At 50.1% G+C, this 16,206-nt stretch overlaps 1 protein-coding gene across 1 annotated transcript in view; it reads right to left on the bottom strand.

Annotated features, from left to right (window-relative positions):
• Window positions 1-5,726: 5,726 nt before the first annotated feature.
• GATD3 (glutamine amidotransferase class 1 domain containing 3) overlaps window positions 5,727-16,206 on the bottom strand; it is a 116,807-nt gene continuing 106,327 nt past the window's right edge. Inside the window, exons 6-7 of the mRNA XM_077293550.1 lie at window positions 7,491-7,644; window positions 5,727-5,956 (exon numbers count right to left, since the gene is read on the bottom strand). Of these exons, the coding sequence (XP_077149665.1) occupies window positions 5,822-5,956; window positions 7,491-7,644 (289 nt within the window). The 3' untranslated portion in view covers window positions 5,727-5,821. The remainder of the gene's footprint in view (window positions 5,957-7,490; window positions 7,645-16,206) is intronic.

The raw sequence follows: 16,206 nt of genomic DNA, 5'->3' as shown, positions 1-16,206 counted from the left end.
AGGCCAGGCAAAAACAGGAAAGGGACTACAACCAGCATGCCCCTGCAATTCCCTTGCCACCTGGTGAGCACGTACTCAAACGAAAGAGGAGGCTACACAAACTCGACGACCAATGGGAAGCGGAACCGTATACCTGCCATCCGATTTCGACAACACGAAGGTTTGCCTCATCAGCAAGGATGGAGGGGAGACCTCGACGGTGATATCCAGGGACCACCTTAAAGCCTGCCTTGATAAGCTGAGAGCGAGGGAAATGGATCCAGGAACCTCCCCACCTGTAGAAAAGGAGAAGATGATCCACACTGTCCTTGGTGATTTTCCCCAGTCCTGGACTCAGATAAATCAGGCCATCGTGGTACCTGTTCTAACGTTCCAACAGCCGAACCCACCAGAACCAATGGTGGTGCCAGATCATCCGGCCCCGCAACCTCAACAAGCCCTACCTGAAGATGCCGTGCCGACCGTTGAACTGGCAAATCCTAACTCTGCTATTGGCGAGCCTGCCGTACCAACTGTTGCTAGCAGCAGACCTGAGAGCCCTAGCTTGCCAGTGCTACCCAGACTCACTAGAAGTGTAGCTAGAAGGCAGTGCACTACACCAGCAGTAGCAAGCATAGTGGGCCCTGTTAGGCCAGTAGCAACCCCTGCGCTGCGAAGGTCTACGCGCAGCACTCAGAATCAAACTCCCCTCCGCTACAAAACTTGGAGGTATTAGTGAGGGCTGCTATTTAGTCAACAATTGTTTGTGTGCATATCTTTTGTTGCATGTTTTAAAATGGACAAAGGAGTAATGGACAGTGAATTACTCCAAAAACTTCTAAAAGGGGACCCCTTTGTTTACCCGGGGTCCCCGCGGTTTCAACCACTGAACTGAGAGTCATAAACTGTGCATGACCTAACTTTCGCAACGTTCAAGAGTCCTCACCTCCCATAGAGGGAAGCACTGTTATGTTTAATTGTTTACAATATTTCAAAATGTTGTGTGTTTTCTGTTAACATGTATTGTTGTTCTTCTTTTCCCAGTCCGGGAGTACTGGATTTAACCGGGGGGGAGTGCAGCGCCCCAGAGTCCTGGTCGTTGCAGTAACGTCGCTCTGCCGCTAAGGGGAGTGATGTTGCGTCTGATTACACTAAGGGAGTTCACCTGACCAGGTGTCACACACTACACTTCACACTCCGGCCACCAGGGGGGGGTGGTTCTATCTAATAGGCCACTCCTCACACTCTGGTAAAACTGGGGGTTGGACAGCAAGACAGAGAGAAGTAACTGGGAAGTGCTAGAGAGAGGACCTGTCAGGGATGGGATCCTGGCAGACTCCTAAGAGAACAACACAACAAGTGAGCAACGGGAATACAGCAAAGAGGCAATAGGACCAGAAGGAGTCATGCTGTAAGATCGATGCAACATCCATCTGAGGCGCGTAGCCGGTGGCTGGAACGCCGAGAAAGTAAGAGACTTTAAGCATTACTCCAAACCACGGCAGGACAGCCAATTATAGGTTGGCTGTCTCACAGATATCACCTAAGCAGACAACGGAGGCAGCTGTGGGAGAGGGGCGACTCTAGGGTCCCGGAAGAACTCCAGGCCTACCCCGTCATACGGGTGCGTCCTGCCATATCACCTGGGGGACGGAGAGAACGAACATCAGAGGCAGACAGAAACAGTTGTGAGGACTATCCCGGGGTGCTCAGCAGGGAAGGACTACAACACACAGGCGCTAGAAGGTAGACGCTGATTCTCACCTGTCAAGGGGAACTCCTAATGTGCCTTTGGACCGGCCGGTCTCAGACAGCCCTGTTAACAGTGCACTGGATTGGCTATCTCGAAGCCTTCAGTAAAGAGGTAAAGAGACTGCAACCTGGTGTCCTCGTTATTTACTGCGACCTGCACCGCACCACCACAACATCATCACCATTCCCTCCACCTTCATTGTACGCCCCTCAGCAGGGCCACGGACCGGGTCCAGCCACCGTGACAACCCCAGAACAGAGACTCCGAGGCCCGGTACCGGGTACCCCTCGGCCCTGCGACAGTGGGGGCGCTACAACTACATATGGCGATATGAATGATGCATAGGCTGGATAATCATTCCTTCACAGTGGACCGAATACTAACTACAAAAAGTGGCTAGTGTCCATCTAAGATTATTATAGCCAAATAGGCTCCATTCCTTATATGGAATCCACTATCGTGTGTGACACAAGACATCACGTCATCATCTGGCCTCCTGAGGAGCCTACACAGGCGAAATGCGTTGAGGCGTGCACTATAGAGGGCGATTGGCACAGCACAGTGGCACAGATGAGTATCTATGGCTTCAATTTGCATCTGTATATGGGAAGCTACCAATGCTGCTGAGGCTGTACACGTGGACCGGATTGTGATAGGGGAACACATGATTGGTGTGTTAGCCCATATAAGGATATTATAATGATCTTAGATGGACACTAGCCACTTTTTGTAGTTAGTATTCGGTCCACTGTGAAGGAATGATTACCCAGCCTATGCATCATTCATATCGCCATATGTGTTCAGTCACAGTTTATCTCTTTTGGGGATCTAGGTCTTCCCTAGCTTAGTAGTCTATTGTATAGTGGTAGAGGATCCTCTAGTGTGTGGGTAGAGGCTCTCACTAGTGGCTGTAGGGCATATCAGGGCCCATAGGGTTAGTCATCGTGGAGCGGGGGCGCCATAACGTTCCCCCCTAGGGCGTCTACCTCCGCAGCCAGGTAGGGGCATATATAGGTGCCTCAGCTAGGGCGATATAGCATTTCCCCATGAGTTTTATCTAGTTTTGGTTGGTTTTGTGTTTTATTTGTCACTATAGGTGGGGTTGGGTGCCTTGCTTTTAATTAATGAAAAGTGGTTTTAACAATGAGGATTTCCATATGATTCCAGTGTATAACACAGCACAATGTAAGTGGCAGCAAGTGGCTGGAAGATATATGAAAAAATCCAAGGGCTGTAGTACAATTTCAATCTCCCTGCAATGATCTCAGGACAAGTATGGCAGCAATAAAAAGGACTGCTGCACACAAAAGTGTGGACAAATAAACAAGATAACTGTGCAGAAATGAGCATCAGGATTTTTGCTTTTATAAAAGCAGTTGGTTTGCACAGCGGTGTACACACAGCAATGCAGCGATCAGGGAGCCTTATAATGCAGCCTAATAAGCTACAGAGCTGATGCACAAAGATATAGCCTCCACTGTCCCTGCAAAGAAAAGGTGGTGCTGGACAGTGGAAATCGCTACAGCACAAGCGGTTTGGGGGTTAATCTTCCCTCCCTAACTATATCCCTTCTTCTGGTGAAGCGGCAGCAACCTCTCCCTACGCTCAGATCAGCAGCAGTAAGATGGCGGTCAGCGGGAACGCCCCTTTATAGCCCCTGTGACGCCGCAGAAAGCAAGCCAATCACTGCCATGCCCTTCTCTAAGATGGTGGGGACCAGGACCTATGTCATCACGCTGCCCACACTCTGCGTCCACCTTCATTGGCTGAGAAATGGCGCTGAACGCGTCATAGGAAACGCGACTTTGGTGCAAAGATCGCCAACAGCATGGCCGATCCCACACTAGGATCGGGTCGGGTTTCATGAAACCCGACTTTGCCAAAAGTCGGTGATTTTTGAATTTGTTTGATCCGTTTCGCTCAACCCTATACACCATGGCTTCTGCTCCCTTTCTCCTTTTCACTGTACACCATGGCCTCCACCTCCTCTCCCCTTTTCACTGTGCACCATGGCCTCTGCCCCCTCTCCCCTTTTCACTGTACGCCATGGCCTCTGCCCCCTCTCCCCTTTTCACTGTACGCCATGGCCTCTGCCCCCTCTCCCCTTTTCACTGTACGCCATGGCCTCTGCCCCCTCTCCCCTTTTCACTGTACACCATGGCCTCTGCCCCCTCTCCCCTTTTCACTGTACGCCATGGCTTCTGCTCCCTTTCTCCTTTTCACTGTACACCATGGCCTCTGCCCCCTCTCCCCTTTTCACTGTACGCCATGGCCTCTGCCCCCTCTCCCCTTTTCACTGTACGCCATGGCCTCTGCCCCCTCTCCCCTTTTCACTGTACGCCATGGCTTCTGCTCCCTTTCTCCTTTTCACTGTACACCATGGCCTCCACCTCCTCTCCCCTTTTCACTGTGCGCCATGGCCTCTGCCCCCTCTCCCCTTTTCACTGTACGCCATGGCCTCTGCCCCCTCTCTCCTTTTCACTGTACGCCATGGCCTCTGCCCCCTCTCCCCTTTTCACTGTACACCATGGCCTCTGCCCCCTCTCCCCTTTTCACTGTACGCCATGGCCTCTGCCCCCTCTCTCCTTTTCACTGTACACCATGGCCTCTGCCCCCTCTCTCCTTTTCACTGTACGCCATGGCCTCTGCCCCCTCTCCCCTTTTCACTGTGCGCCATGACCTCTGCCCCCTCTCCCCTTTTCACTGTGCACCATGACCTCTGCCCCCTCTCCCCTTTTCACTGTACGCCATGGCCTCTGCCCCCTCTCCCCTTTTCACTGTACGCCATGGCCTCTGCCCCCTCTCTCCTTTTCACTGTACGCCATGGCCTCTGCCCCCTCTCCCCTTTTCACTGTGCACCATGGCCTCTGCTCCCTCTCCCCTTTTCACTGTACGCCATGGCCTCTGCCCCCTCTCCCCTTTTCACTGTACGCCATGGCCTCTGCTCCCTCTCCCCTTTTCACTGTGCGCCATGGCCTCTGCCCCCTCTCCCCTTTTCACTGTGCACCATGACCTCTGCCCCCTCTCCCCTTTTCACTGTATGCCATGGCCTCTGCCCCCTCTCCCCTTTTCACTGTACGCCATGGCCTCTGCCCCCTCTCCCCTTTTCACTGTACGCCATGGCCTCTGCCCCCTCTCCCCTTTTCACTGTGCACCATGGCCTCTGCCCCCTCTCCCCTTTTCACTGTGCACCATGGCCTCTGCCCCCTCTCCCCTTTTCACTGTATACCATGGCCTCTGCCCCCTCTCCCCTTTTCACTGTATACCATGGCCTCTGCCCCCTCTCCCCTTTTCACTGTGCACCATGGCCTCTGCCCCCTCTCCCCTTTTCACTGTACACCATGGCCTCTGCCCCCTCTCCCCTTTTCACTGTACACCATGGCCTCTGCCCCCTCTCCCCTTTTCACTGTGCACCATGGCCTCTGCCCCCTCTCCCCTTTTCACTGTGCACCATGGCCTCTGCCCCCTCTCCCCTTTTCACTGTACACCGTGGCCTCTGCCCCCTCTCCCCTTTTCACTGTGCACCATGGCCTCTGCCCCCTCTCCCCTTTTCACTGTACACCGTGGCCTCTGCCCCCTCTCCCCTTTTCACTGTACACCATGGCCTCTGCCCCCTCTCCCCTTTTCACTGTACGCCATGGCCTCTGCCCCCTCTCCCCTTTTCACTGTACACCATGGCCTCTGCCCCCTCTCCCCTTTTCACTGTGCACCATGGCCTCTGCCCCCTCTCCCCTTTTCACTGTACACCGTGGCCTCTGCCCCCTCTCCCCTTTTCACTGTACGCCATGGCCTCTGCCCCCTCTCCCCTTTTCACTGTGCACCATGGCCTCTGCCCCCTCTCCCCTTTTCACTGTTCAGGGTGGCCTCTGCCCCTCGGCCGATCTAACTGTCCCTACTAAGGGACAACATGCAGTGCCCTCCTTCCCTACCTCATATGACCATGTGCAGCCCCCATGTGCAGTGGTGCGGTTGTGAACAGAGCACAGCAGACAGGTTTGTCGAGGAGACTTTATTGCTGTGTGGACATTGTCATCATGGTGGAGCCCTGGAGATCAGGGGTCTGTGGTTGTCAGTAAGAAGAGGGCTAGATTACTTTCCGGTTAGTTTGATCACTGCTGTAACCATGGATCCAATTCCATCAAATATTGTATGCAGCGGGGCGTGGTGGCCCATAAAGGCCGGGGTGCTGACAACTCTGCTGGTCCTGTCCACATGAACCTCGTGGATGAAAGCGGTTAAGGTACAAACACTGAGGAAGACACAATATAGAGAAGAGGGAGGAGATCTCTGCGCCCCTCACATTATATACACAGAGGAGGGAGGAGATCTCTGCACCCCTCATGTTATATACATATAGGATGGAGGAGATCTCTGCGCCCCTCACATTATATACGCAGAGGAGGGAGGAGATCTCTGCGCCACTCATGTTATACACATAGAGGAGGGAAAGGATCTCTGCTCCCCTCACATTATATACACAGAGGAGGGAGGAGATCTCTGCGCCCCTCATGTTATATACACAGAGGAGGGAGGAGATCTCTGCGCCCCTCATGTTATATACACAGAGGAGGGAGGAGATCTCTGCACCCCTCATGTTATATACATAGAGGAGGGAGGAGATCTCTGCACCCCTCATGTTATATACACAGAGGAGGGAGGGGATCTCTGCACCCCTCATGTTATATACACAGAGGAGGGAGGAGATCTCTGCTCCCCTCACATTATATACATAGAGGAGGGAGGAGATCTCTGCACCCCTCATGTTATAAACATAGAGGAGGGAGGGGATCTCTGCACCCCTCACATTATATACACATAGAGGAGGGAGGGGATCTCTGCGCCCCTCACGTTATATACATAGAGGAGGGAGGGGATCTCTGTCCCCCTCACGTTATATACATAGAGGAGGGAGGGGACGTCTGCGCACCTCACGTTATATACACAGAGGAGGGAGGGGATCTCTGAGCCCCTCACGTTATATACACAGAGGAGGGAGGAGATCTCTGCGCCACTCATGTTATACACAGAGGAGGGAGGGGATCTCTGCACCCCTCATGTTATAAACATAGAGGAGGGAGGGGATCTCTGCACCCCTCATGTTATAAACATAGAGGAGGGAGGAGATCTCTGCACCCCTCATGTTATATACACAGAGGAGGGAGGAGATCTCTGCACCCCTCATGTTATATACATAGAGGAGGGAGGAGATCTCTGCACCCCTCACATTATATACACATAGAGGAGGGAGGGGATCTCTGCGCCCCTCACGTTATATACATAGAGGAGGGAGGGGATCTCTGTCCCCCTCACGTTATATACATAGAGGAGGGAGGGGACGTCTGCGCACCTCACGTTATATACACAGAGGAGGGAGGGGATCTCTGAGCCCCTCACGTTATATACACAGAGGAGGGAGGAGATCTCTGCGCCACTCATGTTATACACATAGAGGAGGGAAAGGATCTCTGCTCCCCTCATGTTATAAACATAGAGGAGGGAGGGGATCTCTGCACCCCTCACATTATATACACATAGAGGAGGGAGGAGATCTCTGTCCCCCTCACGTTATATACATAGAGGAGGGAGGGGATCTCTGCGCACCTCACGTTATATACACAGAGGAGGGAGGGGATCTCTGAGCCCCTCACGTTATATACACAGAGGAGGGAGGAGACCTCTGCGGCCCTTGCGTTATAGACATGGGTCACATGATGAGAAGAATGGGTCTGTGGTCCAGCCTTGAGGTGAAGGATATGTGCACCTCCTTGGCGCAGTGCTTTCCGCCCAGGGCCGCGATGGCTTTGGCAGTCCCAGCGTATGGCCATTTCCCTCCTTGTTCTTCTTCTTGTCCCACGGTCACCTCCACCCCAGGAATCACCTTAGCGGCCAAGACTGGAGCGATACAGCACAACCTGCAGGAGAGAGAACATGAGCACCGACCCAAAAACATAGCATGCAGGTGAGAAGAGATGGCCCTGAAATACCAGAGAGCGTTGTGAGGAGAGAAAGCCCAGAAATACTAGATAGCGTGGTGAGGAGAGAATGCCTGAAATACCAGAGAGCGCTGCGAGGAGAGAAAGACAAGAAATACCATAGAGCGCAGAGAGAAGAGAAAGCAAAGAAATACCAGAGAGCGGAGAGAGCACCTGAGCACCGACCCTAAAACATAGTATGTGGGTGAGAAGAGACGGCCCAAAGTACCAGAGAGCGCGGCGAGTAGAGACAGCCCAGAAATACCAGCGAGCGCAGTGATGAGAGAAAGCCCCAAAATACCAGAGTGCGCAGCGAGAAAGCCTCAAAATACCAGAGAGCGTGGTGAGGAGAGAAAGCCCCGAAATACCAGAGAGTGCAGCGAGAAGAGAAAGCCCTGAAATACCAGAGAGCGCGGTGAGGAGCGAAAGCCCCAAAATATTAGAGAGTGCGGCGAGAAAGCCCCAAAATACCAGAGAGCGTGGTGAGAAGAGAAAGCCCCAAAAATATCAGAGAGCACGGCAAAGAGAAAAAGACCCGAAAAAAATCCTTGAATTACCAGAGAGCGCGGCGACTAGAGAAAGACCTAAATTACCAGAGAGGGCAGCGAGGAGAGAAAGCCTTGAATTACCAGAGAGTGCGGTAACTAAAGAAAGCCCCAAAATACCAGACAGCGTGGTGAAGAGAGAAAGCCCAGAAATACCAGATAGCGTGGTGAGGAGAGACTGACTGAAATACCAGAGAGCGCTGCTAGGAGAGAAAGACAAGAAATACCAGAGAGCGCAGAGAGGAGAGAAAGCAAAGAAATACCAGAGAGCGGAGAGAACACCTGAGCACCGACCCTAAAACATAGTATGTGGGTGAGAAGAGATGGCCCCGAAGTACCAGAGAGCGCGGTGAGTAGAGACAGTTCCGAAATACCAGAGAGCGCAGCGAGGAGAGAAAGCCCCGAAATACCAGAGAGCACAGTGAGGACAAAAAGCCTCAAAATACCAGAGTGCGCAGAGAGAAAACCTCAAAATACCAGAGAGCGTGGTGAGGAGAGAAAGCCCCGAAATACCAGAGAGTGCAGCGAGGTGAGAAAGCCCTGAAATACCAGAGAGTGCGGTGAGGAGCGAAAGCCCCAAAATATCAGAGAGCACGGCAAGGAGAGAAAGACCCGAAAGAAATCCTTGAATTACCAGAGAGCGCTGCGACTAGAGAAAGACCTAAATTACCAGAGAGGGCGGCGAGGAGAGAAAGCCTTGAATTATCAGAGAGTGCGGTAACTAGAGAAAGCCCCAAAATACCAGACAGCGCGGCAAGGAGAGAATGCCTCGAAATACCAGAGAGCGTGAAGAGGAAAGAAAGCACTGAAATACCAGAGAGCGCAGCGAGGAGAGAAAGCCTTGAATTACCAGAGAGCGTGGCGACTATAGAAAGCCCCTGTCACGGATCCCTCTCCGTGATGCCACTAATTCGTCACGTATCCGCTCTCAGCACTTGACTTGGGGTTGTGCCTGCAAGGGTTAATCTATCTCCCCACTCTCAGTCCAGCATTCAACCTCTGTCCTATGCTGTGATGGGAGCATAAATCACACACCGACCCAGGCCACACACCCCGCTCATACACGCTACCACCACTCACCAAACACACGGGCGATGAGTCCCAGAAATTATTAATACTGTCTACCAATCATAAGGCTCACACACCTTAGGCTATCGATTCTTTAGAACATACAAGGTTCAACTGTTAAAGTTTTATGCTTTAATACAAAAAGTACAGTGCTTACAGTAAAGAAAAATATATAAAAATATGGTAATAAAAAGACATACAGGTATGCAAAACAGTATAAATTAACAGGAAAAAAACTTACAGAAATAGCTAACTTGTAGTCTGCTTCTGCTCCCTGAGGGTAGGATGAATATAGATTGGATCACATCAGCTCAGCTGCCACCATTATGTGAACACGATTCTATGTATACAGGCCTAATTTATAGATTTACTCTGGAGTTCAGACCAGCCCCTTGGGTTAATATCATAGTTGCTTGTTTTTGATTGGACCGCGGCCGCTCCCCCAATGAATATATTAGTTGCTCTGAGATTCCCTGTGTAAAAGTTCTCACAGATAGATAGTGTCAGGCTGTAATTGACAACTCTCTTCCAAAGAGCTAGGAGGTGTCAAATGTTCCCTTACTTCTTGACCAGAAAGCCCCGAAATACCAGACAGTGCGGCGAGGAGAGAAAGCCCTGAAATACCAGAGAGCGTGGTGAGGAGAGAAAGCCCCGAAATACCAGAGCACGTGGTGAGGAGAGAATGCCTGAAATACCAGAGAGCGTGGCGAGGAGAAAAAGACAAGAAATACCAAAGAGGAGAGAAAGCAAAGAAATACCAGAGAGTGTGGTGAGGAGAGAAAGCCCTGAAATACCAGAGCACGTGATGAGGAGAGAATGCCTGAAATACCAGAGAGCGGGGAGAGCACCTGAGCATCGACCCTGTTGTGAATTTGGATTCTGGGCTCCCCCGGTGGCTACTGGTGGAATTGAACTGGTGTCTTCATCTTCTCTGTTCACCTGTTCCCATCAAGATGTGGGAGTCGCTATATAACCTTGCTGCTCTGTTAGTTGCTTGCCGGTCAGCAATGTTATCAGAAGCCTCTCTGTGCTTGTTCCTGCTCCTAGACAACTACTAGATAAGTTGGACTCTTGTCCATGTTTGTTTTTGCATTTTTGTTCCAGTTCACAGCTGTAGTTTCGTTACTGTGTCTGGAAAGCTCTTGTGAACAGGAATTGCCACTCTGGTGTTATGAGTTAATGCCAGAGTTTTAAAGTAATTTCTGGATGGTGTTTTTGATAGGGTTTTCAGCTGACCATGAAAGTGTCCTTTCTGTCTTCTGCTATGTAGTAAGTGGACCTCAAATTTGCTAAACCTATTTTCATACTACGTTTGTTATTTCATCTCAACTCACCGCCAATACATGTGGGGGGCCTCTGTCTCCTTTCGGGGTATTTCTCTAGAGGTGAGCTAGGACTAATATTTTCCTCTGCTAGCTTTATTTAGTCCTCCGGCTGGTGCTGGGCATCTAGAATCAACGTAGGCATGCTACCCGGCCACTGCTAGTTGTGCGTTAGGTTTAGTTCATGGTCAGCTCAGTTCCCATCTTCCAAGAGCTAGTTCCTATATATGCTTATGCTATGTTCTCTTGCCATTGAGATCATGACAGTTTGACCGGCCATCAAAGTGTTAATTGTTTGGGCTGAAGCAGGAGAAAAAGAAGTGTTGAAGGGAAATTTTTTTTTTTTTTTTCCCCTCAGAGTTTTGCTGCCTAGCCCTTAATTGCTGTCTAGCTGCTTCTTACCTCCTCTTAACCCTTGAATGGCTCTGTGTCCACCTGTTTGTAATGGATCTTCAGCGTGTAACTGCAGGTTTGAATAATCTCGCCACGAAGGTACAAAATTTGCAAGATTTTGTTTGTCATGCACCTGTATCTGAGCCGAGAATTCCTTTGCCGGAATTTTTCTCGGGGAATAGATCCGGGTTTCAGAATTTTCGAAATAATTGCAAATTATTTTTGTCCCTGAAATCTCGCTCTGCCGGAGACCCTGCACAGCAGGTCAGGATTGTGATTTCCTTGCTCCGGGGCGACCCTCAAGACTGGGCTTTTTCATTGACACCAGGGGATCCTGCGTTGCTCAATGTGGATGCGTTTTTTCTGGCCTTGGGGTTGCTTTATGACGAACCTCATTTGGAGCTTCAGGCAGAAAAAACTTTGATGTCCCTATCTCAGGGGCAAGATGAAGCGGAAATTTACTGCCAAAGATTCCGTAAATGGTCTGTGCTTACTCAGTGGAATGAGTGCGCCCTGGCGGCGACTTTCAGAGAGGGTCTCTCTGATGCCATTAAGGATGTTATGGTGGGGTTCCCTGTGCCTGCGGGTCTGAATGAGTCCATGACAATGGCTATTCAGATCGATAGGCGTTTGCGGGAGCGCAAACCAGTGCACCATCTGGCGGTGTCCACTGAGAAGTCGCCAGAGAGTATGCAGTGTGATAGAATTCTGTCCCGAAGCGAGCGGCAGAATTTTAGACGGAAAAATGGGTTGTGCTTCTATTGTGGTGATTCAACTCATGTTATATCAGCATGCTCTAAGCGTACTAAGAAGCCTGACAAGTCTGTTTCAATTAGCACTTTACAGTCTAAGTTTATTCTATCTGTGACCCTGATTTGTTCTTTGTCATCTATTACCACGGACGCCTATGTCGACTCTGGCGCCGCTTTGAGTCTTATGGATTGGTCCTTTGCCAAACGCTGTGGGTATGATTTAGAGCCTTTGGAGACTCCTATTCCTCTGAAGGGGATTGACTCCACCCCATTGGCTAATAATAAACCACAATACTGGACACAAGTAACTATGCGTATTAATCCGGGTCACCAGGAGATTATTCGCTTTCTGTTGCTGTATAATCTACATGATGATTTGGTGCTAGGATTGCCTTGGCTGCAATCTCACAACCCAGTCCTCGACTGGAGAGCTATGTCTGTGTTGAGCTGGGGATGTAAGGGGGCTCATGGGGATGTACCTGTGGTTTCCATTTCATCATCCATTCCCTCTGAAATTCCTGAGTTCCTGTCTGACTATCGTGACGTCTTTGAAGAATCCAAGCTTGGTTCGTTACCTCCGCACCGAGAGTGCGATTGTGCCATAGATTTAATCCCGGGTAGTAAATACCCAAAGGGTCGTTTATTTAATCTGTCTGTGCCTGAACATGCTGCTATGCGTGAATATATAAAGGAGTCCTTGGAAAAGGGACATATTCGTCCATCGTCATCTCCCTTAGGAGCCGGTTTTTTCTTTGTGTCAAAAAAAGACGGCTCTTTGAGACCATGTATTGATTATCGGCTTTTGAATAAAATCACTGTTAAATATCAATACCCATTGCCGTTGCTGACTGATTTGTTTGCTCGCATAAAGGGGGCCAAGTGGTTCTCTAAGATTGACCTTCGTGGGGCGTATAATTTGGTGCGAATCAGGCAGGGGGATGAGTGGAAAACCGCATTTAATACGCCCGAGGGCCACTTTGAGTATTTAGTGATGCCTTTTGGTCTTTCTAATGCTCCGTCAGTTTTCCAGTCCTTTATGCATGATATTTTTCGCGATTATTTGGATAAATTTATGATTGTGTATCTGGATGATATTCTGATTTTTTCGGATGACTGGGACTCTCATGTCCAGCAAGTCAGGAGGGTTTTTCAGGTTTTGCGGTCTAATTCTTTGTGTGTGAAGGGTTCTAAGTGTGTTTTTGGGGTACAGAGGATTTCCTTTTTGGGATATATTTTTTCCCCCTCTTCCATTGAAATGGATCCTGTCAAGGTTCAAGCTATTTGTGATTGGACGCAGCCCTCTTCTCTTAAGAGTCTTCAGAAATTTTTGGGCTTTGCTAACTTTTATCGTCGATTTATTGCTGGTTTTTCGGATATTGCTAAGCCATTGACCGATTTGACTAAGAAGGGTGCTGATGTTGCTGATTGGTCCCCTGATGCTGTGGAGGCCTTTCGGGAGCTTAAGCGCCGTTTTTCCTCTGCCCCTGTGTTGCGTCAGCCTGATGTTGCTCTACCTTTTCAGGTTGAGGTCGACGCTTCTGAGATCGGAGCTGGGGCAGTGTTGTCGCAGAAAAGTTCTGACTGCTCCGTGATGAGGCCTTGTGCCTTCTTTTCCCGTAAATTTTCGCCCGCTGAGCGGAATTATGATGTTGGGAATCGGGAGCTTTTGGCCATGAAGTGGGCTTTTGAGGAGTGGCGCCATTGGCTTGAGGGGGCCAGACATCAGGTGGTGGTATTGACTGACCACAAAAATTTGATTTATCTTGAGACCGCCAGGCGCCTGAATCCTAGACAGGCGCGCTGGTCATTATTTTTCTCTCGGTTTAATTTTGTGGTGTCATACCTACCGGGTTCTAAGAATGTTAAGGCGGATGCCCTTTCTAGGAGTTTTGAGCCTGACTCGCCTGGTAACTCTGAGCCCACAGGTATCCTTAAGGATGGAGTGGTATTGTCAGCCGTTTCTCCAGACCTGCGGCGGGCCTTGCAGGAGTTTCAGGCGGATAGACCTGATCGTTGCCCACCTGATAAACTGTTTGTTCCTGATGATTGGACCAGTAGAGTCATCTCTGAGGTTCATTCTTCTGCGTTGGCAGGTCATCCTGGCATTTTTGGTACCAGGGATTTGGTGGCAAGGTCCTTCTGGTGGCCTTCCCTGTCACGAGATGTGCGAGGCTTTGTGCAGTCTTGTGACGTTTGTGCTCGGGCCAAGCCTTGTTGTTCTCGGGCTAGTGGATTATTGTTGCCCTTGCCTATTCCTAAGAGGCCTTGGACGCACATCTCGATGGATTTTATTTCAGATCTGCCTGTTTCTCAGAAGATGTCTGTCATCTGGGTGGTGTGTGACCGTTTTTCTAAGATGGTCCATTTGGTTCCTCTGCCCAAGTTACCTTCTTCTTCCGAGTTGGTTCCTCTGTTTTTTCAAAATGTTGTTCGTTTGCATGGTATTCCTGAGAATATCGTTTCTGACAGAGGGACCCAATTCGTGTCTAGATTTTGGCGGGCATTCTGTGCTAGGATGGGCATAGATTTATCTTTTTCGTCCGCTTTCCATCCTCAGACGAATGGCCAGACCGAGCGGATTAATCAGACCCTGGAGACATATCTGAGGTGTTTTGTGTCTGCTGACCAGGATGATTGGGTTGCTTTTTTGCCATTGGCGGAGTTCGCTCTCAATAATCGGGCCAGCTCTGCCACTTTGGTGTCCCCGTTTTTCTGTAATTCGGGGTTTCATCCTCGATTTTCCTCTGGTCAGGTGGAATCTTCGGATTGTCCTGGAGTGGATGCTGTGGTGGAGAGATTGCATCAGATCTGGGGGCAGGTGGTGGACAATTTGAGGTTGTCCCAGGAGAAGACTCAGCTTTTTGCCAACCGCCACCGTCGTGTTGGTCCTCGGCTTTCTGTTGGGGATTTGGTGTGGTTGTCTTCTCGTTTTGTCCCTATGAGGGTCTCTTCTCCTAAGTTTAAGCCTCGGTTTATCGGCCCGTATAAGATATTGGAGATTCTTAACCCTGTTTCCTTCCGTTTGGACCTCCCTGCATCCTTTTCTATTCATAACGTTTTTCATCGGTCATTATTGCGCAGGTATGAGGTACCGGTTGTGCCTTCCGTTGAGCCTCCTGCTCCGGTGTTGGTTGAGGGTGAGTTGGAGTACGTTGTGGAGAAAATCTTAGACTCTCGTGTTTCCAGACGGAGACTCCAGTATCTGGTCAAGTGGAAGGGATACGGCCAGGAGGATAATTCTTGGGTGAATGCATCTGATGTTCATGCCTCCGATCTGGTTCGTGCCTTTCATAGGGCCCATCCTGATCGCCCTGGTGGTTCTGGTGAGGGTTCGGTGCCCCCTCCTTGAGGGGGGGGTACTGTTGTGAATTTGGATTCTGGGCTCCCCCGGTGGCTACTGGTGGAATTGAACTGGTGTCTTCATCTTCTCTGTTCACCTGTTCCCATCAAGATGTGGGAGTCGCTATATAACCTTGCTGCTCTGTTAGTTGCTTGCCGGTCAGCAATGTTATCAGAAGCCTCTCTGTGCTTGTTCCTGCTCCTAGACAACTACTAGATAAGTTGGACTCTTGTCCATGTTTGTTTTTGCATTTTTGTTCCAGTTCACAGCTGTAGTTTCGTTACTGTGTCTGGAAAGCTCTTGTGAACAGGAATTGCCACTCTGGTGTTATGAGTTAATGCCAGAGTTTTAAAGTAATTTCTGGATGGTGTTTTTGATAGGGTTTTCAGCTGACCATGAAAGTGTCCTTTCTGTCTTCTGCTATGTAGTAAGTGGACCTCAAATTTGCTAAACCTATTTTCATACTACGTTTGTTATTTCATCTCAACTCACCGCCAATACATGTGGGGGGCCTCTGTCTCCTTTCGGGGTATTTCTCTAGAGGTGAGCTAGGACTAATATTTTCCTCTGCTAGCTTTATTTAGTCCTCCGGCTGGTGCTGGGCATCTAGAATCAACGTAGGCATGCTACCCGGCCACTGCTAGTTGTGCGTTAGGTTTAGTTCATGGTCAGCTCAGTTCCCATCTTCCAAGAGCTAGTTCCTATATATGCTTATGCTATGTTCTCTTGCCATTGAGATCATGACACGACCCTAAAACATAGTATGTGGGTGAGAAGAGACGGCCCCGAAATACCAGAGAGCGCGGCGAAGAGAGACAGCCCCAAAATACCAGGGAGGGGGCGAGGAGAGAAAGCCCCGAAATACCAGAGAGCGCGGCGAGGAGAGACAGCCCCGAAATACCAGAGAGCACGGTGAGGAGAGACGGCCCCAAATTACCAGAGAGCGCATGGAGGAGAGAAAGCCTTTAATTACCAGACAGCACGGTGAGAAAACACGGCCCCAAATTACCAAAGAGCGTGGCGAGGAGAGACGGCCCAGAGTTATCAAAGAGCGCGGTCAGGAGAGACAGCCCCAAAATACC

The sequence above is a fragment of the Ranitomeya variabilis genome, chromosome 3, assembly GCF_051348905.1.
Source record: "Ranitomeya variabilis isolate aRanVar5 chromosome 3, aRanVar5.hap1, whole genome shotgun sequence".
NCBI classification, from domain to species: domain Eukaryota; kingdom Metazoa; phylum Chordata; class Amphibia; order Anura; family Dendrobatidae; genus Ranitomeya; species Ranitomeya variabilis.
This window is presented reverse-complemented; position numbering and strand designations above follow the sequence as displayed.